The sequence below is a fragment of the Heloderma suspectum genome, chromosome 13 (assembly GCF_057233095.1).
Source record: "Heloderma suspectum isolate Gila_16-S chromosome 13, 16-S_ref, whole genome shotgun sequence".
NCBI classification, from domain to species: domain Eukaryota; kingdom Metazoa; phylum Chordata; class Lepidosauria; order Squamata; family Helodermatidae; genus Heloderma; species Heloderma suspectum.
Window position 1 is genome coordinate 25,667,951 of NC_139470.1, and position 23,749 is coordinate 25,691,699.

The 23,749-nt window shown below is 47.2% G+C and overlaps 1 protein-coding gene across 1 annotated transcript in view; it reads left to right on the forward strand.

The window, feature by feature from the left end:
- The window catches only part of CASTOR1 (cytosolic arginine sensor for mTORC1 subunit 1), a 50,882-nt gene that overhangs the window by 3,761 nt on the left and 23,372 nt on the right, over positions 1–23,749 (forward strand). The window contains exon 2 of the mRNA XM_084819330.1: positions 2,168–2,238. Coding sequence (XP_084675456.1) covers positions 2,168–2,238 — 71 coding nt within the window. The remainder of the gene's footprint in view (positions 1–2,167; positions 2,239–23,749) is intronic.

The following is a 23,749-nucleotide window of genomic DNA, read 5'->3' on the forward strand; positions in this document are numbered from 1 at the left end:
AAGAGAAAACCTCAACGAACTACTGATTTTTTAAAAGTCTTATTCCAGCCTTGTAAATAAGCCCACAAAAGTTACTAACATGCAGAGTTATTTGCTAGCCTGCAAAGAGGTTATAATAGCCTGTGATTCCCTGTTAGCCATGGAGAAGGAGGTTTAAGTTGTCAACTCTGGGACCACCATGAAAATGCAGGGTAATTTTAAAAAAACTGCACTCATCCCTCCTCTGCCGGCCTGCTCAGTCACCTGCGTGGAATCCCTTGTTATCTGTGGCTACCAGGCAAGTGGTTAAATATGTGGTTGCAATATTCTCTTTGCAATACTCTTTCTTTCAGGTTCCTCTTTCACAGTCCACTGTCTACTCCACACCCTTTCTCCTTGCCTTGAGATTTTCTGCCTCTTTGCTTCCTTATCCCAGGGCCTCTTTTCAGTGCTGAGCATGCTCCTGTCTGAGATTTTAATCCCGGCCACACAGACTGGGATTTCCCCCTTCTTGCACAGATGCTGGACTGAAAACAGTTTCATTCTCTGAGCAGCTGAGCATTTACTACCGCACCAGCTCAGCTGATGGGTGTCAGAGGCTTCACCGCTGTAAGTGCAATACAATCTAGATTAAAACAAAAACAGAAAACCCCTAGCATTTAATGTAGTGCTTCTGAGCACATCACCACACGATTTCTGTAATCTTTACAATAACCCCATAAAGCTGTCCAGTATTATCCCTGTATTGCAAGTGATGGCCTGAGTGTGTGGGTTGCTTCAGGCCACCTAGTGTTGAGGCCACGTAGTGTTGAGGCCACGACCAAGGTGAGATTTGATCTGAGGACATCCCAGTTCACAGCTCGCGCACTTGGCAGTGATCCTTCCCAGCTGTTAGTGCCATAAGTGAATTTGGTGCATCTCCAATGCTCCCCCCCCCCATGACTCATATCTGGATTTCAAGCCCTTCCATGTGGAATAAGTAAGTGCATGAAAAAGCAGAAGGGAATTACTACACAGACATTATCTTTAAACATTGCAATGACCGGTGGCTGTTTCACGCTGTTGCGTCACCTTGGTTTTGTGGGGCTGTTTGGGAATGACTCGTAGGCTGTAGGTCTTTACAACTTTGGGAGGGGGAAGCTAAGAAATGTTGCTGTTAGTGTGCTGTGGCTAAAATCTTGGCGGCTTTACCCAGCCTTTGTGGTGAGTGTGAGTTTGCACAAGTCTGCTACCGGACAGCTTTTTACAGTCGCCCCATGACACCCATTTTTGCCAAGTCCAGACCCGAGCATCAGCAGTGGTGCAGCTCAGTTGTTTTAGACCCTGAGCTTCCGTCGTCGTGAAGCACGCCACTAACATTTCTCTTCTCCCCCCTGCCCGCCCTCCGCCGGCCTCCCCGCCATTTACATCTGCCTCTACATTTCTGATGCGTTAGAGGAAAACTAACAGTTTGCCAACCGTGATTTTAAAAAAGAAAGAAATACTCTAAGCAAATGCGGTGTTGCATTTTAAACTCACTTAAATTGTAGTACCATCGTGTCTACTGGAATAAGATGGAGTTTGTCTTGGCTGCCCTGCTGCTAAGCCCATTTGCTTGGGAATAAGGACGGTTTTGTCGCCGAAAAGGATAATATATATTTAAAGTAAAAATAATAAAACGAGCACCTGTACCCAGCTTGCTTCCCCTGGCTATAGAATGTTACAAAAACAAGAAGAAATAAAGAATGCTGCAGTTAGCAGTGTTGGGCCCAGAGAGTCCTGGCATGCCCATGCCAGCCCCGGTTTTGACACCATTTGTGTTTGCCGTTGCCCCTGTCAGCTGGTGCTCTTATGGGTAGTCATCGGGGGCACGGGGGGAGAAGACTTTAGCCCCAAGCTTCAGCCTGGCTGCACTGCTGAGGATCAGGGGGAGGAGATGGTTCTTCACGTAATCTGTTCCCAAGCCGGTTTAAGGCTATTAAAGAATGAGTCTTGGAAAAGAACCGGAAGCCTGCACAGTGGGCATGATGTTGCCATCAAACACTCCGTACAGTTGGCTCCTGTAACCCTTTTGGACTAGCTGAAGTTTCCAAAGACTTTTCAGAGGCAGCCCTGTGTAGAGCACGGGTAGTTCCAGCCCCTGTTCAAGGCTAACAGACATTCACATGATTGGCTCAGAACTGCAACTTAGACTTCGCTCTCTTTCTAGGTGCAAATTCTTCAGCTTGACTGAAACTCCTGAAGACTATACAATCATGTTGGATGAAGAAGGTTTTAAAGGTACCAGTGCCCTGTTTTTGTGTTGGCTTTTTGTCCTGCTGCCTCCTATGCTTCACTCCCACTGCAATCCAAAGCTTTTCTCTTCCCCCTGCTCTGCACCTTCTTTATTTTATTTTAATAACATAAAAATCCTACATTTTCAACCATTTAGAGTTTGGGGAAAACTGCATAAAAGCCGGGAAACCGCCAAACTACTGGTGGGTGGAATCAAGGGAAAGGGCAGTGACCATCTGGGGACACCTCGAGCGTCAGATTTGGCCCCCAGCCTAAGGTTCCCCACCTCTGTTCTAAAGAAATCCATCACGTTCTGCATTGGGGGTAAGCCAAGCAGACGTGGTACCTTTGTACCTTTGCATCCATTTGCCTGATATCCCCATCAGCTTTATTGTGGTTAATGGATCAGAAATAAATACATGAGATAACAATGCTTAAAGCCTAGGAGAAAAAGAAAAGTATGTTTGAAAATGAATATAAGCAATAATGATCAAAGATATATATAGTATAAAATTGGACAAAATTAAGGGGGGGGTGGCGGGAAGGAGTACAAATAAAAAACAAACACTGTTATTTTCAAGATACTGATGACCAGGTGATGGAGAATAGTAGTCTGGTTTGAATGCAAGGTCGAATGCAAGATCTTGGCCTCATAAACCACGGTGCCTGTCCGACCCCAAAATAGATCCTGTTTTGTTTAAACTAGAGTCCCCCATTTTGTCTGAAAAGGGGAACGCTGCATTAATGTCTGTTCATTAACGAGGATTTTAACACTGGATCTTGATCCTGTCTTATCCCTGATAATAGGAAGTCCTGCTCACTTCCCCTTCTTTCTCTCTCTCTTGTCTTTAACTTAAGCAAACCATGCTTTCAGATGTCCTAGCTGTCTATGTCGTGTAAAAACTTCCTTTTTAAAAAATAAAAAGGAGAGATTATGTAATTTTGCAATTTGTCTGTAAACATACATCCTTCACACTGGACTCCTGGCACAGGCTTGGCTGGGTTGTTTGGAAAGAGCCTTGCAGGTGGGCCGATATGTGTCATCTTAACAGCGGTCTTTGCCTCGCCTTATGCATAGCAGGGCAGGAGTTGCCTGCTAGGAGAACAAGCCCTTCCTGACCTGTGCCACAAAGGCAGACCTGTTCCTGATTTGGGTGTATTTCTGGCTTCCCACATCTGTGGCTTCCTGTTGCAGGACAGCCCAGGCCGCTGGTGAGAAGAGCACACCGTGTTTCTTATTGGGGCTGCACCAGGAGGTTTTGGTGCCCTATGAGCCGTTCCCTTTTCTGTTCCTGTGCTCCCCCCACTTCTGTTCCCCCCCGCCCCTGCCACCTCAAGGGCTAGCTGCAAAGAAAAGTGGAAATGCTGTTTTGCTGATCATGCTGGTTGGCGCTCAAGTGTCGTTCTGCAAACAGGAATTGTTTACAAGATTTCAAATAGCTTGTCTGAGAGCAAGCAGATCCTGAAGAGGGAGAGAGCATGGTGCTTCCCCTGTAATACTTCTCCTCACTCCCAAATTCAAAACTATTTCTCCCCCTCCCCCCGCCTTTCAGATCAAAGGCCAAAGCCAGGTAGAATGTCCCCTTATGGACTGGCACAAAACAGGACAGAGAATTGCACAACATTTGTAGATGCTAATTTGTATGGATAGATGCAAATTTAGAAATAATTATTATAATTTAAATAGAAATACAGTAAGTTTCACCATACTGTGAAAGATTGTGGCCAGGTGACCAGTGTCTCTGCCTGTTCGGCCTGCTGTCCTGGTGCTGATAATGAACGACAGTTCTTATGGCTCGTTAGCTTTTAAGCTGAAATTGAATGGGATGGCACTTCAAATATCAGGATACCTGAGAGAGCGCCTTCTCCCTTACCAACCTGCCTGATCACTGAGGTCATCAGAGAGCATGCTCCTGGTGGTTCCACATGGACTCATGGCCCAGCTGGAGTCCACCTGGAGAAGAGCCTTCAGTGTGGTGGCCCCCTTCCTCTGGAACTCCCTGCCTCCGTATGTCAGGCAGGCACCAACACTGGGTTGTTTTCAGCACATCCTGAATACAGCTCTTTACCAGGAAGCCTTCCTTGGTTAACCAGCCTCGGGTTTATTGGCATTCTGTTATTTTAAAGAATAATTCTAATACCATGTTTCATTCTTTTTATCTCTTGTTCATTTTATCTCTTGTTCACCGCTCTGGAATCTGTTTAGATGTGGAGCAGTATACAAATGATGTAAATAAATAAATAGAGGACTGTCCTCTGACACCCCTTCAAATAGAGGTCTGTCCTCTGTTAAAAAAAAAAAAAAAAGGACACCTGGCCACCTTAAGCTAGCACCTACCCAGGAGAGTGAGATTCCTAGCTGGTCTTCCTTGCATGACATGATAACCCCATCCCAGCCTAGGCCGCCCCAAGATCTAAAGAAAGAGCCTTTGCACAAGGTGTACCTAACTTTTTGTAACCCACTCTGCATTTTAGCTACCAGTGGGGCCAATATTGGTAGCATTAACACTGTCTGGCTGTGTGCCAAATCAGCGATCCTCAACTTTTTGTATCTTACATCCCACCAATCACTCTGTCAAACAACCTGCGCCCTACCATGATAGAGACAAAAAGCCCACTTTTTCTGAAAAGAGCATGTATATGTTTACAGGCATTCTGTTATTATATTGATCATTTAAGGTAAGGTTTAAGGACATAAAAACAGCAGTTGTATTGTTGGGAGTAAATGTTATTGCTATGGCTTTAAAACACTAACAAGGATAATAATTCCATTAGTAGCTGAAAATTGTAATAATACTGTTGCGTATAAATTTTACTGCTACGGTAACGGTAAAACACAAAGATAATAAATACAAACATTGCAGTAATATTATTGGGAATAAATTTTATTGCTATGATTAAAACACAAACAAAAATAATAGTAATAAGTAGTTGAAAAGGTTATTACTAGCATGCCAAGAGGTCGTGGGTAATCTGTAGCATATAGGGCCGGCTGGAGACAGCACATCACACTTGCAGCTGGACATAGGGATGGAGGGAGAGTGAATTCTTCATAATTGTTATGAAAACCCACCTAGACTACTTCTACACATACTACCGGTTGAGAACCGCTGTGAACTCATTCTGAACAATTGCAGATTAAGCTATCTGCCCCAAGAACAAAATAAACACTGTTCTGCAGTCCCAAACATGCATCTTCTCCTTCCTTCCTTCCTTCCTTCCTTCCTTCCTTAAGTTGTTCTAACAATTCTTGGTAGGGCACACCACAAAATTGTACGGGATTGGTCCATCTAGCTCAGGGGTGCAGAATCTTACATTGAGGGCTGAATTCAGAGAAATGGGGGCCGCATTCTAGGGGTGGGCGGGGCCAAGGGCAAGAGTGGGGAGGGGCAAAATATCAAAAAGGCCAGGGTACTTAAGCATGATGAGGCCCGCCCAGCACCAATGCTGTTACCTTTTCGGTGCCAGCTTAATACTGCTCTCTTCTCTCAGGTGTTTGGGAGCATATAATGAGTTTTCACCAGGTCCTGAATTGCCTTTGATTAAAATTGTTTTTAGAGATATGTTGGCTGCGTGTGTGCTGTCTGTTTATATGTTTGTATGTAAATGGTTTTACACTTTATATAATGTATTTTAATGGTTTTTAATCTCTGTGAACTGCCCAGAGAGCTTTGGTTATGGGGCAGCATAGAAATGTATTATTATTATTATTATTATTATCAACAACAACAACAACAACAACTAATAATAATGCTCTTAGCGCCAGTAACTAAACCTGTGAGGTAGGTTAAGCTGGGAGAGAAGTGAGAGATGGTTCCAAGGTCGCCCAGTGAGCTAGTCAGGATTGAAACTGGGGCTCCCAAGACCTATTCCAGGGGTGTGGAATGTGAGGGCCACGTGCATTTTCGAAGAAGCTCTCAGTTGCTGTATTCCAGTGATGGGCGGGGTCAAAATATCAAAAATACCAGTGTTTTTTTAGGTGGAAGCTCTCAGGTGAAGGGAGGCATATTCCAATCGTAGGTAGGGACAAAGGCATATTTTAGCGTAGAGCTCTTCCTGCCAGTAGCTAAGACTTAGGAGAGGCATTTCAACCTTTTAGAATGGGGAAAAACGTGCAAAAGCTGGGAAAACACCACATGATCCTTGGTCAGGGGGAGAAGGTGGGGCCAGGGAAGTGGTGTGGCCATCTGGGGAACCTGTGAAGGCTGGGTAAAGATCCCAGGCGGGTTGGATGAAGATAATAGTGTTGGTGGCAGGTAAGCTTCCCTTGGGAAGGCGTTCCAGGAGCGACGTGCCACCCCCATTAACAAGGCCCTCTCCTCCCTGGTCTCCATCCGCATCACTGATGGAGGCACCACCCAGGGGAGGGCCTCCAGCAATGGTCATTCTCAGCATGTGGGCAGGTTGATAGGACATCTGTTGTTCTTCAGAAGGAGTCTCTAGACCTGGAAGTGGAGCATGGATTGCAGAGACACCACATGGGATATGATCATAATCGTCATTCCTTCTATTTCTGATGTTCAGGGTTTGAATGACATTGCTTATGTAGCCAAAACAGCATCACCTTTGCAGAAGAGGGAGATCGCAGCTGTCTACAAATTTGGGGGAACACTCAGGTTTGCAGAAGTATAAAAAATATTGGAAAATTGGCTGGAGGGGGGCAGGGAGTGAAATAGAGTACCCAGAATGCCAACTGTTTTTGTTTTTTTCTGGGAGAAATCCTGAGAAGAGCAGAGTCATAGAATCATAGAATAGTAGAGTTGGAAGGGGCCTACAAGACCATCACATCCAACCCCCTGCTCAATGCAGGAATCCAAGTCAGAGCATCCCTGACAGATGGCTGTCCAGCCTCGTCTTGAACGCCTCCAGTGTGGGAGAGCCCACCACCTCCCTAGGTCATGGGTTCCACTGTCGTATTGCTCTAACAGTCAGGAAGTTTATCCTGATGTTCAGCTGGAATGGCTTCCTGTAACTTGAGCCTTTGATTCCGTGTCCTGCATTCTGGGATGATCGAGAAGAGATCCTGGCCTTCCTCTCTGTGGCAACCTTTCAAGTACTTGAAGAGCGCTGTCACATCTCCCCTCAGTCTTCTCTTCTCAAGGCTAAACATGCCCAGTTCTTTCAGTCTCTCCTCACAAGGCTTTGTTTCCAGTCCCCTGATCACCTTTGTTGCCCTCTTCTGAACCCTCTCCAGCTTGTCTGCATCCTTCTTCAAGTGTGGTGCCCAGAACTGGACACAGTACTCCAGATGAGGCCTAACCAGTGCTGAGTAGAGGGGAACTAGTACTTCCCGGGATTTGGAAGCTATGCTTCTATAAATGCAGCCCAAAATAGTATTTGCCTTTTTTGCAGCCACATCACATTGTTGGCTCATATTCACCTTGTGATCAACAACAATTCCAAGATCAATCTTGCTTTTAGTGTTGTTGAGCCACGTATCGCCCATCTTGTAACTGTGCATTTGGTTTCTTTTTCATAGGTGCAGAACTTGGCATTTATCCCTATTAAATGTCATTCTGTTTTTTTCTGCCCAGTGCTCCAGCCTATCAAGATCACCTTGAATTTTGTTTCTGTCTTCCCAAGTATTAGCTGTCCCTCACAATTTTGTGTCATCTGCAAATTTGATCAGCATTCCCTGCACCTCCTCCTCCAAGTCATTAATAAAAATGTTGAAGAGCTCTGGGCCCGGGACTGAGCTCTGCGGTACCCCGCTTGTTACCTCTCCCCACTTTGAGAAGACCCCATTGATAAGCACTCTTTGAGTCCGATTCTGTAGCCAACTGTGGATCCACCTGAGAGTTGTTTCATCTAGTCCACTTTGAGCTAGTTTGCTCATCAGGATGTCATGGGCCCCTTTGTTGAAAGCTTTGCTGAAGTCGAGGTATATTATGTCCATAGCATTCCCACAGTCCACAAGAGACGTTACTTGATCAAAAAATGAGATCAGAGCCGCAGAGAAAAAGCTTTTTGTTATCCACTTACTGGGTTCACAACAACATGTTAATCCACACTCAGTGGTTGACTGTGGGTTGTTGCACCGTGGTCTATCATGTCTGAACGCAGCGTATTTTCCACAGGGTGGCTTGTTAACCATGCAGTGTGGCTTACTTTTCTCAAATAAGCCACCTTGAGAACCCATGGTTTGCTGTTGGGTTCTTCAAGTGGTTAACAAGCCACCCTGCAGAAAATGTGCTGCATTCAGACAAGATGATAACCCACGGTTCAGCAACAACCCACGGTCCCCCAACAACCCACAGTCAATGACTGAGTGTGGATTAATGTGTTGTGTGAACCTAATATATTTGTTCCGGAGGTGGTCATTATGGATCCTGTGTATGGCTGGCACTAGAGCTTTGTCTTCTGGGAGAGTTTTGTAGAAGCGCATGCAGCAGACCCAGCGATAGGCAGCTTTGGATGGTGGCACCTCCATTTTCACGTAAACCTGATTGCCCGTTGGCCGGGCAATGAAGGCAGCAGGATAAGGCTCGCAGTACCGACTCAAAGGTTTCTTCCATGGCATGTCAAAAGAGGCGGGTCTACGTGGGAACACCCTAAAGAGATCACGGCAAAACAAAATGGATCCATCCGCATGCCACCAATCTTTCAGAATGGCGTTTCCACCTTTGGAATGGTGAAATAAATTCACAAAAGCTGGAAAATAGTCCAGTCAGTGGTTGGCGGAAAGGGAGTGGGGCCAGGGAAAGGGCCTTCTGGGGAATCCAGGATTTTGCCCCTGAGCCTGAGGTCCTGCACCCCTGATTTAGTTGGAGGTGCTGAGGTTTGAACATGGGACCTCCTGCGTGCTAAGCATATGCGGCACCCAGTGGAGGCTGGTGGCCCGAATTTTGGTGGGGTTGTGAATCCACTCTGAATTTCAGTCAGAACCAGCCAGAGCTCTAAAGGAGCTATCCAAGGTGCTGAACCTATTTTGGGGATAAGGTTCAGAACCTTGGGTAGCTCCTTTAGAGTTCTGACTGAAGACCAGAGCAGATTCACAGCCCTACTGACATAGGAACCATCAGCCTCCACTGCAGTTTAAGGAGTTCTACAATCTGGGTGCCACAACCCAAAAGGCCCTGTGTTATATTGGGGATAGGGTTCAGCATGCCGGCTGGGGAATGCTGGGAGTTGTAAGATTTTTTTCTGTCTAAACATGCATAGGATCGCACCTTAAGCTACCATGTTAAAGGCATGTGCCACTCTAAAAGTTCAGTCCTGTGCATGTTTATGTGCAAGTAAGTCTTACTGTATTCAGTAGGATTTACTCCTTGGAAAGTGCACATAGAAACGAAGCCGAATTCTGTCGGAAGCCCCGTGCAGCATTGATTTTCTTTGGTGAAAATGAGCAGTGGGTTCATCTTGAGGGTGGGAGTTACCCTGAACTAAGATTCCTCGGCACAGCCTGCATTACAGCGGACATATGGGGGGACCCTAGAAGTGTCTCCGCTGCTTAGAAAATATGGCCCTTAACTGATGGGGTATTGGGGAAGTGGAAAGTCCAGGAACTGCATTCATGATGCTGTCCCGAAGTTGCAAGAAGGATACTTAGCCATTGTTTGGGGAGCTGGCTGAGAAAATAGTAGACATCACACTCTTTGGAGGTAAGAGTGAAACACACCTGTGCATCCAGGGGGGAAAAAAACCTTCCCTCTGGAATCAAAAGTCCGGTAAATTGTGCTCTTGAACTTGCAGGCAAAATGCGTTGTGGAACATAATACTGTATACACTGGGTAGGCAGTGTGGTACCCGCAGGCACCAATGCACTCCCAGATACCTTTCTTGGCACATGTCAAGGTGCCGTACCCCTCCCACTATGAAGGGGTGAAGCTGATTGGTGGGAGAGTCAGGACAGCCATGAAGCTCATTGGTGGGAGATTCAGGACAGGCAAAAGGCGGGACTTCTTCACACAGCGCATAGCTTTAATGAGCTTCCGTCGTGCATTAAAAACGTGGTTGTTCAGGCAGGCATTTGGGGTGGGTTAGGGTATTTTAGAAAATGTTTTTATTGTAGAATTTTATTGTTTTAAACTGTTTTATTGTGTGTTGTACATCGCCCAGAGTGGCTGGGTGACCAGCCGGATGGGCGATTAATAAATAATAATAATAATAATAGCTAAACTGTGGAATTCGCCACCGCAGGATGTAGTGATAGCCACCAATTTGGATGGCTTTAAAAGGGGGTTTGAAAAATTCCTGGAGGAAAAGGCTTATCAATGGCTACTAGTCCTGATGGCTATGTGCTACCTCCAGTACCAGAGGCAGTGAGCCTCTGTACACCAGTTGCTGGGGACCATGGGCGGGAGGGTGCTGTTGTGCTCATGCCCTTCTTGTGGGTTCCTGGTTGACAGCTGGTTGGCCACTGTGTGAACATAATGCTGGACTCAAGGGACCCTTGGTCTGATCCAGCAGGGCTCTTCTTAGGTTCTTATGTTCACTTATCAAAAAAGGGAGAAAATTAACACATTTTCTTACGGGCAGCTGGGATTGCTGTGAAATAGGTTCCTGATGGTGCTGAAAACTGTGAGTTCAAAGGGGCTGTTTAGTGTGTTGGGATGAGGGATGTTGGAGAAATCCACAACGAATCAAATGAGTTCAGATTTCTGTGAATCTGACCCATGGATTCCTCAGCAGACTGGCTTTTCTTGAGTCGCAGGGATACCATGGACTTGTGGACCGTTGTTTTTTTTTTAAACTTTCCAGAATTTTATACAAATTTAGTCATAGAAAAATATGTAAAATAAAAAAACTGGCTGAAAATGAGCATTTCCCCCATGGGCTAAAGCATAAAAACATGCATTTGGGGGGGGGGGGGATTTGCACATTTGCACAAATGCTACTTTGTGCAAATTCAGGAAACTGGAAAAAATCCAGTTCCACCAATGAGTGGCTGATGGAACAAAAGTCACCTGACAAGCCACGAAATGCGGACAGATTTTACAAAATCCATACATCCCTAGTTGGGACTCCACTCCATCATCATTATTATTGTTATCATTAAATTTATATCCCACCCTTTTTCTTCCAAGGAACCCAAGGTCGTTGTCATCCTCTCCATTTTATCCTCACAACAACCCTGTGAGGTAGATTAGCCTGAGAGTCAGTGACTGGCCCAAAGTCACCTAGTGAGCTTCATGACCAAGGGGGGACTAGAACCCAGGTCTCCCTAGACCCGGTCCAACACTCTAGCAGCTACACCACGTGGGCGCTCACCACTAGCCTTTGCAGCCATCCATGTAAGTAGCATCACCACCTCTTCCACCAGCGGAGTTCCCAGAAATCAATTATGCATTGGGTAAAGAGGTACTTCCTTTTGACTGCCTTAATCTATGTGTTGGTGGCTGCATTGTACGTTAGTTGGAGTTGTGCTTGCGGGGTAAAAGGTGCCTGGTTCTGATGGTTGTGTGTGCGTGTGTATGTATGTATGTATGTATGTATATGTAGAGAGAGGGACGTCCGGAAGCCCTTGGAAAGGAACTCTTGATGGGGTCATAGAGCAGGGGTGAGCAGACTTTAGGCTTATGGGGATCTCCTTCGTCTTTCGCTAGATCTCCCAAGGTCCTTCCCAACTAGAGCCAGGTGCAAAATAGCAGCTATGGGACCATTTTCTTGAATAATGTGTGGGGTAATATGGATCACTGCAAAACCAGTGCAGGCCAGCAAAGAGACATACATGACACAAACCATTTATTTACGTTGTTTTTATTCATTTTTTCTGTGTAACCATTTGTTCTATCCAGCTTTTGCTGAACAGTTTTACTTCTATACATGAAACCTTTAGACTTTAAATACAGGATGGTACGAAGAAGGGAGGAGGAAGCCCAAAGGTGAGGGAATGGAAGCAGAGCATTGGGGGGGGGGGGGGAGTGGGTTTACTGTTTGCACTGGGGAAAAATCTAATAAACCGTTAATAACAAAAAAAAGGGAAGAAAGAAGGTGGGCATAGATAGAATTGCAGAAGGTGGTCTCTGTGAGCTCATCCAGAGATTCGTTTTCCGTACCAGACCTGAAGCTTGCCCACAAATCCTTTCATAGACAAATCTGATGGCATTTTAGCAGATAAGGCAGTATATTAATGTTGCTGTTGTTATTAATAATAATAATAACAACAACAACAACAATCCTGTTTCTCTCCCTCCACCCTTAATTTAGGAGAGGGGAAAGGCTTTTTGTTGCTGTTGTAAAATGATTGGGAGCCAAAAGCTCTTGCTGATGTTCTGCAAATCACCCAGACATCTACCAGTAGATCTTGATCCACTTTCTGCCTACCCCCATTGTAGAACACATGCTTTGCATGCAGAAGGTCTGTGGTTTAATTCCTGGCATCTCCACTTGACAAGATCTCAACTGCTGACGGTCAGAACAGACTCTACCGGGGATGGCCGGACCATCATGAGCGTATCTTTCATATGTTCCTATGTCCCGCTGATCTACTTTGTGGGATGACCCCAGGTTCAAGTGTTATCAGAGAGTGAGAAAAAAATCTCTTCGCCAGTCTCTTTTTTCCGAGTATAGGAGGGAACAGATGGATAGCAGATGTGGGCATTGTGAATCTGTTTTATTTACCCCATGGGGGAAAGGAGTGGAGCTGCAGGAAGAGAGATAGGAAGCGACTCAGGGCCGTGCGGTCAATGCTGACAGCAGCAGCTTTTGTGTAACTGGCTCTTGGATCCCCTCCAGAATGGGTTTGGCAGTACATTTTTCAGAGCGGTCAGAAGGCGCGGCCTTCCCAAGCCATGATGTTTTTGTGCTGTTCTCATGGAAAAGGGTCCCCCCCCTCGCCCTGCCTTCAGGGAGAGGGACAAATGGAGCCACCTGGCCACATCCGCTGTGGGAGAAGCTGAAAGGTGCCGGGTGAAGTCTTCACTTTTATATGGGGTTGGGGGAAGAGAAGAGGCAGGCGTTTCTCTTCTTCGTTCATCCTCTTCTGCAATCCTGACTGGATCCCATAAACATCTCATCTTGTAGGCCGCGTGTCCCAGAACTGGGTTTACAACCTTGTGCACTCAGAAGCCCATGTAGTTTAAGGGGGGTGGTGGTGGTGGTGTGTGTGTGTGTGTGTGTGTGTTTATAAAGCCCAGGTTTCAGAAATGGTGGAGGCAGTGAGAATCTGACCCTGCTGGACATGATTAGAAGAGGCCTGTAGGCCTGATGATGGCATACGGTCGGGCCCACGCTTCTGCTACTCTTGTCTGTGGACTGGGGCAAAAGCCTCTAGTCTGCAGTACAAGGAGATGTGTACAATGTCTGCAGTGGGTACAAGACTGGTGCCATTTCATCCTTTGGATTTAATATTTCTTCCTTTCTTTAATGATACTTAAGGATTGCTTACATTCAAGAAATTTCTAAGTGATGTACAAAAAACAAGTCGTCATACAGAGGGCAGGATAACTTCCTGGGAATGGAGTTGGAAAAGGCTTGTTTTTTCAGTAGTTGCCGAAGACCCAGACGTTTTGGTCCCTGCCTGATTTGTAGTGGTTGGGAGTTCCAGAGAGTGGGCCCTATGATGGTGAAGGCCCTGTTCCAAGCCATGAGGGACTGAACCTCCCAAACCTTGGGTACCACTAGGAGGGTGCCTCATGATAAGCACAGCAGCTGAGCAGACCGGAAGGGGATCAGGGGATCTCTTCGGTATCCTGGTCCTGAGTTGTTTAGGGCTGTGCGAAACTTAAACCCGGCCCGGCAGCAAATCATCAGGCAGTGCAGTTTCCTGAGTGCAGCTGCAATATGCTGGAGGTGAGCCCCTCCATTATTAACCTCACCGCAGCATTCTTCACCCACTTCTGGAGCTGCTGTGAGGGCAGCCCCATGTAAAGCACATTGCAGTAGTCCAGTTTTCAGGTTACCAGTGCATGGACCACAGTGGTCAAGCTATCCCTGTCCAGAAATGACTGTAACTGAATTATGTGCTGGAGCGGGTAAAAGGCTCTCCTAGCCACCCACCCACCCATCCACCCACCCACCCATCCACCCACCCATCCATCCGCCCGCTGGTGTACACCAGTTATTGGGAAACATGGACAGGAGGGTTCTGTTGCACTCATGCCCCACTTTGGGTTTCTCGTGGGCCACTAGTTGGTCTCTGTGTAAACAGAACGCTGGACTGGATGGACCCTTGGTCTGATCCAGCAGAGCTCTTATGTTCAGCCACTGATTGATTGATTGATTATTACATTTATATCCCACCTTTTCTTCTCTTGCAATATACCCAAGGCGGCTTACGTGGTCCTCTTCTCCATTTCATCCTCACAACAACCCTGTGGGGTAGGTTGGGCTGAGAGTCCTTGAGTGGCCCAGAGTCACCCAGTGAGCTTCAAACCCGAGTGGGGAGTAGAACCTGGATCTCCTGAGTCCCAGTCCAGCACTCTAACCACTATGCAGCACTGCCTTTCCAATGAAGATGCTTGTGCCTGCAGTGTTGGATCAATGAGCAGACTCCACACATGCATCTTCAGGGGGAGTGTATGTGTTCTGTGTGGCCAGGGCACACTTGTCTCAAAAAGTTTGACTGCCTCGTCTTTGCGCAGCCCAGACCAGAATGGGAGGTTGCCGAGAGGAAGGGCTGCTGCTAGCCCAGGAACGGCGGATACATGGGCAGTACGAAGCTGCCATGTAGTTTGTGAGACCAGTGGTCCATTTGGCTTGGTACTGCCTCCTCTAACAGGCAATGGATCTCCAGAGTTTCAGGGGTTTCTTTTCCAACTGAGCTCCCTCGCAGTGTTGGGGAATAAGAATGGAATCCCAGACATTGCCTGTACGCAAACATGTGGCTTAGGCTGGAATCCAATGCATGTCTAGACAGAAAAAAAGTCTTACAACTCCCAGCATTCCTCAGCCAGCTATGCTTGGGAGTTCTATGACTTTTTTCTGTCTAAACATACATAGGATTGCACTTTACTAATTGTTGTGACTTGCTGTCTTCTATGTGCACATCCGATGCACTGCTCCCCTGCCAGTGACAGGGTGTGGTGTTGGGTGCTCAGTCAAAGATCTTCTGTGTTGGCGCTCTCTGTTCCAAAATCCAGAACTGTGACATTGGATGAGTTCAGCCACGGATGACTCTTCTCCGAGATGTTTGCTTTAAGCCGCATTCTCCCAAAAGGGCAGTTTCTGGACTGGAAATGATGGTCTTTTTGCTTTGAGTTGCGGTCTTGTTCTCTGGGCTTCGAAACTTTGGGACTTCCTTGCTTTTGATGGGCAGTTGGTTCCTTCCAGCTCCCAGGCTCCCTACTGGTCCGGGTGAGTCTGCCTGGTGGGTCATTGTTCTTGTGAATGGCTCCATCCTGTTTCCTTGGAACAGAAGCCCAAAAGGGCCTGTGCAAATGTAACCCTTTGTTTGGACTTCTTGGAAAGTGTTGGCGCAAGCAGACCCTGGAATAGCTTGCTTCTAATCCTCTCGCCCCTCCGTATATATTTGTATAATTGTACTTTCTCCGCACCACACATCGTTTTGTACAGCTCTAGTGTCTCTCTGTACTCGCCTTTTCCCTAAGCTAAACCATCCCAGACGTTGTAGCTTTTCTTCGTAGGCGACTTGCTCCAGCCCCTTCATCATTTTGGGTGCTCCTTTCTGCCCCTTTTCCCAGCTTTACAATATCCGTTCTGAGCTGCGGTGACGAGAACCGTACACAGCATTCCTAGTGCGATTGCTTCGTTAATTTGTATAAAGGCAGCGTGATACTGGCAGTTTTATTTCAGTCCCAGGTGTGTGGGCCCGGTTGAATTTAGCGCAGATGGAAAGGCACCCTGAATGGGCCCATAGTCTTTATCTTTCTGTTATATATATCTGGGGGGGATTATGTCTGGGGAAACGGGGCAGTGTTTCTTCTGGCCACCCAGTGATTTCTCCTACTGAACTGAGTTCTGGGGTCGTCTAGCATGCTGTTGACCATTTATAGTCTGCCAACTCTAATCGACAGTATGCAGCCATCTGAAAAGCCAAGCAAGTAATTTGTAACTAATTTTGACCGGAGAGAAGGCTGGAAGGCCAGCAATCTTGGCTCTGTCCACTGACATGCTCCCATATAGGAGCCAAGTCACTGACCGAGAGCTCCTCTTTAACTCTCCACCCTCCTCTCCGGTGTGAATACCAACAAAGTCCTTGGCTTATTATGTACTTCAGTCACCCTCTGTATGGCCCAGGCCTTGGAATGTTTCATGGCTACTCCCAACACCCTCAAATGAGGCCTTGTTCTGATTTCTTCCCTTTCATAGATCTCAGTTCTTGCCTTCCTGCACACAGGCCAAGAAAATTCATTTATTTATATTTATATCCCGTCCTTCCTCGCAAGGAAGGTTTTATTGCAGGGCACCTAACAACCCATATAAAAACGATACAACACGTGAACACCGTTAAAATCATAACTCTGAAATTGCAAAATACACAAGAAATGCAATAAAACCATCACTACAGTGCCAGGAAATAACTAAAGCACTTGCCTATGCCCCCAAAGCGAGTGGCTCCGCCATGTGTGGTAGCCCCATGGCTCACATTTCTCAAGGCCACCACAGGCAAAGCCTTCCCAGCTGATCTTATTATGTATGTATGTATGTGTATGTATGTATGTATGTATTACATTTATATCCTGCCTTTTTTCCTCCAAGGAACTCAAGGCGGCGTACATACTCCTCCTCCTCTCCATTTTATCCTCACAACAACAACCCTGTGAGGTGGGCTGGGCTGAGAGTCTGTGACTGGCCCAAAGTCACCCAGTGAGCTTCCATGGCTGTGTGGGGACAAGAACCCAGATCTCCCGACTCCCAGTCCAGCACTCTCGCCACTACACCACGCTGGCTCTCAAAGCTTAAATCCCGGGTTAGTCAGTACTGGGGAAGATGGTCCTTCAAGTATTTGGGTCCTGAGCCATTTAGGGCTTAGTAGACTAGTACTCCCACCTTGAATTGGGCCTGGTAGCTCTCTGGTCACCGCTGCAGAGATTTCAAAGCTGGTGTAATATGCGCACATCACGCTGCCCCTGTCAGCATGCGGACAGCAGTATTCTGCACCAGCTGCACCTTCTGGGCTGTCTTCAAGGGAAGCCCCATGTAGAGAACATTGCAGTAGTCCGGTCGGGATGTGATCAGAGCATGGACTACTCTTGCCAGGTTAGCTGGGAGCAAGTTGCGAGGAGCAGAATGCAGAAGGATCTGCCAAAGCCTCCCTTGCTATCCACTCTGGGTAGAGGAAACTTAAAAGAGCCCCTAGCACAATAAAACCATAAAATTGAGAGCCAGCGTGGTGTAGTGGCTAGGGTGTTGGACTGGGAGTCAGGAGATCCGGGTTCTAGTCCCCACTCGGCCATGGAAGCGCACTGGGCGACTTTGGGCCAGTCACAGACTCTCTGCACAACCCACCTCACAGGGTTGTTGTTGTGAGGATACAATGTAGGATATGTACGCCTTTTCCTTAAGGAGGAAAAAAGGTGGGATATAAATGTGATAGATAAATAAATAAAATGCAGGGCTTTAAAAACATTCAAACAATGATATAATTTTAAAGGCTAAATTACCTTACTAAAGGCCAAGAGAGTGGGGGCCAAGCATAGTGCTTGAGGGAGTGCGTTTTTTGGAAAGACTCCGAGGGCCAGGTTACACCTCCAGGACCGCCAGCTGCCATTTGCTAAGAGTCAAGTCACATACAGCGTTGGACCCTTGCGCGTTTAAACGAGCGTGCTTAGCCCAGCTGCTTTTATTTTGGAGAAGAAGTGGGGGGCCCCAATCTGAAATGTGCTCCTGACCCAAACTGGGGGCCCCATGCTGGTTTTCTGCTGAATATCGCAAGAACATAAGAAGAGCCCCCAGCGGGCTGAGCTTGGGGTTCCTCCGGAAGGTGGGACTTAGGCTCCAAGAGGCGGCACAGGCCAGATTGGGTTTCCCCGTGTGCCGGAGGTTCTGCACCCCTGATCTGGTCCAACATTCTGGCCCCACAGTGGCCAACCAGCTCCCCCAATGGGAAGCCCACAAGTAGGACATGAGTGCACCAGCACCTTCCTGCCTATGTTCCCCAGCAACTGGTGTGCAGAGGCAAACCGCCTGTGACACTGGAGGCAGCATGTAGCCATCAGGACTAGTAGCCACTGATAGCCTTCTCCTCCAAATCATCCTTTACCTGGCTGCTTTTTGCTCCTCCTGAAAATGGTGTTCACAGTAAATGGCATGTTGGAAGCAGCCAGAAGCAAACCATTTTCAGCAGAAAAACAGTATTCCTCCCCCCCTCCACTTTTTAGGGGAGGGGGAAGACAGCCATGGGGGAACACAATAGAGCTGCCACCGCCAACCTGGTACCCTCCAGAGGTTTGGGATTTCAACTCCCATCAGCCCCAGCCAGCAGGTCTAGTGGTCAGGGACTTTGGGGAGTTGTTGTCCAAAACATCTGGAAGGTGCCAGGTTGGGGAAGATAGCTCCGATGGAGGTTTGTAAGATCTGTGCATGGAGTGGAGCTGCCTCGTCCAGATGTGGCGGACTACAGCTCCCAGCATCCCCCGGCAGTCATGCTGGCTGGGGGGTGATGGGAGTTGTAGCCCAACAGGTTGGGGAAAGCTGGATGGGAGAAAGTGGCTGGCCCTAGAAAGATGTCTCCCCTGCCCCCAGCACCCCATGGTACTAGAACTTGGGGTTAACCAGTAGAACGGGAGGTTCTGGACAGACAGAAGGAAGAACATCGTGGCAAGGGGGAGGCAAACCTAGTCCCACCCATTGGCCAGAGAAGGAGCAGCTGCGGGGAGCTTTCGTTGCCCCTCCCCTGTCAGAAGGAACACCTGTAAGAACGTTGAAGCTGGTGCCTGGAATTTGCTTTTTTCCTCTCCCTTCCAGCCCCTCTTCCTTTTGTGTCGTGCCTTTTAGATTGGAAGCCTGAGGACAGGGACTATCTCGTTCTTAATCTGGGTGACTCTTTGGGCTGAAGAGCGGGGACAAAATCCTGTAAATAAATAAGGAAGCCTGGAATTAACTGTCTGGCCCCTGTGGGAAACAGGCAGTCAGTGGACTGTCTGGTCTCATCCAGCAGGGCTACTCTTATGTGCTGAATTAGCTTCTGGAGTAGAACAGAATCATAGAATAGTAGGGTTGGAAGGGGCCTACCAGACCATTGAGACCAACCCCCTGCTCCATGCAGGAATCCAAGTCAGAGCATCCCTGACAGGTGGCTGTCCAGCCTCATCTTGAATGCCTCCAGTGTGGGAGAACCCACCACCTCCCTGAGTAACTGGTTCCATTACTGTATTGCTCTAACAGTCAGGAAACTTTTCCTGATGTTCAGCCGGAATCTGGCTACCTGTCACTGGAGCCCGTGATTCCGTGTCCTGTAGTCTGGGATGATCAAGAAGAGATCCTAGCCTTCCTCTCTGCGACAGCCTTTCAAGTACTTGAAGAGCGCTATCCTATCTCCCCCCCCCTTCATGGATCACTGCCTTGTTGTGGCGAAGGGGCTTGCGTAACTCAGTGAAGCCATAAGCTATGCTGTGCAGGGCCACCCGAGACGGACAGTTCATGGCAAAATGTGGTCCACTGGAGAAGGAAATGGCAACCCACTCCGGTATTCTTGCCAAGAAAGGATTGAACATCGACATCTTGGGAATCAGCAAACTAAAATGGACAAGCATGGGCGAATTGAATTCAGGTGACCATTATATCTACTACTGTGGGCAAGAATCCCTTAGAAGAAATGGAGTAGCACTCATAGTCAACAAAAGGGTGGGAAAAGCAGTACCGGGGTACAATCTCAAAAACGACAGAATGATCTCAGTACGAATCCAAGGCAAACCATTCAACATCACAGTAATTCAGGTCTATGCCCCAACCATAGCCGAAGAAGCTGAGGTTGATCGGTTCTGTGAAGACCTACAACACCTTCTAGAACTAACACCAAAAAAAGATGCCCTCTTCATCGTAGGGGATTGGAATGCTAAAGTAGGAAGTCAAGAAATCACCGGGATAACAGGCAAGCATGGCCTTGGTGTACAAAATGAAACAGGACAAAGGCTAATAGAGTTTTGCCAAGAGAACACGCTGATCATAGCAAACACTCTTTTCCACCAGCACAAGAGGCGACTCTACATATGGACATCACCAGATGGCCAATATGGAAATCAGATTGATTATGTCCTTTGCAGCCAAAGATGGAGAAGCTCTATACAGTCAGTAAAAACAAGACCTGGAGCTGACTGTGGCTCAGATCATGAGCTTCTTGTTGCAAAATTTCGGCTTAAATTGAAGAATGTAGGGAAAACCACTAAACCATTCAGGTATGACCTAAATCGTATCCCTTATGAATGTACAGTGGAGATGACGAATAGATTTCAGGGATTAGACCTGATAGACAGAGTGCCTGAGGAACTATGGATGGAGGTCCGTAACATTGTTCAGGAGGCAGCAACCCAATCCATCCCAAAGAAAAAGAAATGCAAGAAAACAAAGTGGCAGTCTGATGAGGCTTTACAAGTAGCTGAGGACAGAAGGGAACCGAAAAGCAAGGGAGAAAGGGGAAGATACACCCAACTGAATGCAGCTTTCCAGAGAATAGCAAGGAGAGACAAGAAGGCCTTCTTAAATGAACAATGCAAAGAAATCGAAGAAAACAATAGAATGGGAAAGACTAGAGATCTCTTCAAGAAAATCGGAGATCTCAAGGGAACGTTTTGTGCAAAGACGGGCATGATAAAGGACAAAGAAGGCAGGGACCTAACAGAAGCAGATGAGATTAAGAAGAGGTGGAAAGAATACACAGAAGAACTAAACAGGAAAGATCTTAATGTCCCTGATAGCCATGGGAGTGCGGTCATTGAACGTGAGCTGGACATCCTCGAGAGTGAAGTCAAGTGGGCCTTAGGAAGCATTACTAACAACAAAGCTAGTGGAGATGACAGTCTTTCAGCTGAGCTATTTAAAATCCTAAAAGATGATGCTGTTAAAGTGTTGCACTCAATATGCCAACAAATTGGAACACTCAACAATGGCCACAAGACTGGAAAAGGTCAGTTTACATTCCAATTCCAAAGAAGGGCAATGCCAAAGAGTGTTAAAACTACCGTACAATTGCGCTCATTTCACATGGCAACAAGGTTATGTTCAAAATCCTACAAGCTAGGCTTCAGCAGCATGTGAACCGAGAACTACCCGAAGTACGAGCTGGGTTTCGAAAAGGCAGCGGAACTAGAGATCAAATCGCCAACATTTACTGGATCATGGAGAAAGCAAGAGAATTCCAGAAAAACGTCTATTTCTGCTTCATTGACTATGCGAAAGCCTTTGATTGTGTGGATCACAACAAACTGTGGGAAACTCTTAAAGAGATGGGAGTACCAGACCACCTTACCTGTCTCCTGAGAAACCTGTACAAGGGTCAAGAAGCAACAGTAAGAACCGGACATGGAACAACTGACTGGTTCAAAATTGGGAAAGGAGGACGACAAGGCTGTATATTGTTGCCCTGCTTATTTAACTTATATGCAGAGTGCATCATGAGAAACACCGGGTTGGATGAATCACAGGTCGGAATTAAGATTGCCGGGAGAATTATCAACAACCTCAGATACGCAGACGATACCACCCTAATGGCAGAAAGCGAAGAGGATCTCAAGAGCCTCTTGTTGAGGGTGAAAGTGGAGAGTGCAAAAGCCGGTTTGAAACTCAACATTAAAAAAACGAAGATCATGGCATCTGGCCCCATCACTTCCTGGCATATAGAAGGGGAAGAAATGGAAGCAGTGACAGATTTTATTTTTTTGGGCTCCAAGATCACCGCAGACGGTGACTGTAGCCATGAAATTAAAAGACGCTTGCTCCTTGGGAGGAAAGCTATGGCAAACCTAGACAGCATAGTAAGAAGCAGAGGCATCACCTTGCCGACAAAGGTCCGTCTAATCAAAGCTATGGTTTTCCCAGTAGCAACGTATGGCTGTGAGAGCTGGACTATAAGGAGGGCTGAGCGCCGAAGAATCGATGCTTTCCAACTGTGGTGCTGGAGAAGACTCTTATGAGTCCCCTGGACTGCAAGGAGGTCAAGTCAGTCCATCCTAAAGGAAATCAACCCTGACTGCTCATTGGAAGGACAGATACTGAAGCTGAAGCTCAAATATTTTGGCCACCTAATGCGAAGAGAAACCTCCCTGGAAAAGACCCTGATGCTGGGAAAGATTGAAGGTAAAAGGAGACAGAGATGGCAGAGCATGAGATGGCTAGATAGCATCACCGATGCAATGAATATGAACTTGAGCACGCTCCAGGAGAGAGTGCAGGACAGGAAGGCCTGGCGTGCTATGGTCCATGGGGTCACGAAGAGTCGGACACGACTGACCGACTGAACAACAACAATCCTATCTCCCCTCAGTCTTCTCTTCTCCAGGCTAAAAATGCCCAGTTCTTTCAGTCTCCTTGCAGGGCTTTGTTTCCACTCCCCTGATCGTAGTCGAATCATACACACTGGCCCTGTGGGCCGAGAGTGTGATGTGTTCATTGCCTCTGCTTTTTCCCGAGGACGGTTCCAAGTCTGTTTTGGCTTGGCTTCTTCCTGGATAGAGCTAAGCTCTCTGGCTAAGGAGGCAGTTGCCGTGGGTGGGAGTGGGTGTGCCGGAGACGTCTGAGCCCATTGGCAGTGGGGTGGGTGGGGGGAGCCAGGAGGCTGTACGTCTTTAACAAACTGCTGCTCTGTAGGCCAGCGTCTCTGTGGAAAGCAGCCTTCTGTGACGCATCCGAGCCTGTTAAAAATGTTTTTGGTGTTGTTTTAAATTGCCACGTGGAGACTCGTTAGCAATGCGTTGTCCCATGGGACTGTTGGTATTTCACAAAATAAATACATGCATGCAATTCAAACATATACTGCTGTGCTTAATTTCTGAAATAATTAGAGATTTCCAGCAATAGGAAGTTGCGCCATCCATTGGCGGTCCCTCTAGTCCCAGATGTGTGGGGACAGGCTGGGATGCCTGCATGCAGCGAGGCGAACGCACTGTGCCAATGCTCAGGGACAGTCGCTTTTTGTCAGAAGGCAGAGCCAGGTCCTCCCGCAACGTTCCTTGGCGCCAGCGCCCACTAGCCAAAATCAGCCCCCTCCTCTCACAGTAGACCGCCTCCACTGGCAGCTGCCAAACTTGCCGCTGGAGGGAAAAGATGAGTGAACTTCTAGGCAGCGATTCAAGAATACCTGGTCGGAGTTGGTTCTTTGATCTTTGAACTGCCAATTCATAGAATATTGTTGGAAGGAGCCATTTAGGCCCTTCAGTCCAACCCCCTGCTCAATGAAGGAATCCAGTTTAAAGCATCCCTGACACATGGCTGTCCAGTCTGTGCTTGAATACCTCTAGAGACGATGAGCCCACCACCTTCCTAGACAGTGGGTTCCATTGCCTGACTGCTCTGACCGTTTGGGTTTCCCCCCCCCCAATGTTCATCCAAAATCTGCCTTTGTGTAACTTAACCCAATTATTTCTTGTCCTACGTTCTTGGATGATAGAGGGCAAGTTGTGTCCCCCGTCTATGTGGCAACCCTTTAGGTTCTTGAAAAGTGCTGTCATATCACCTCTCA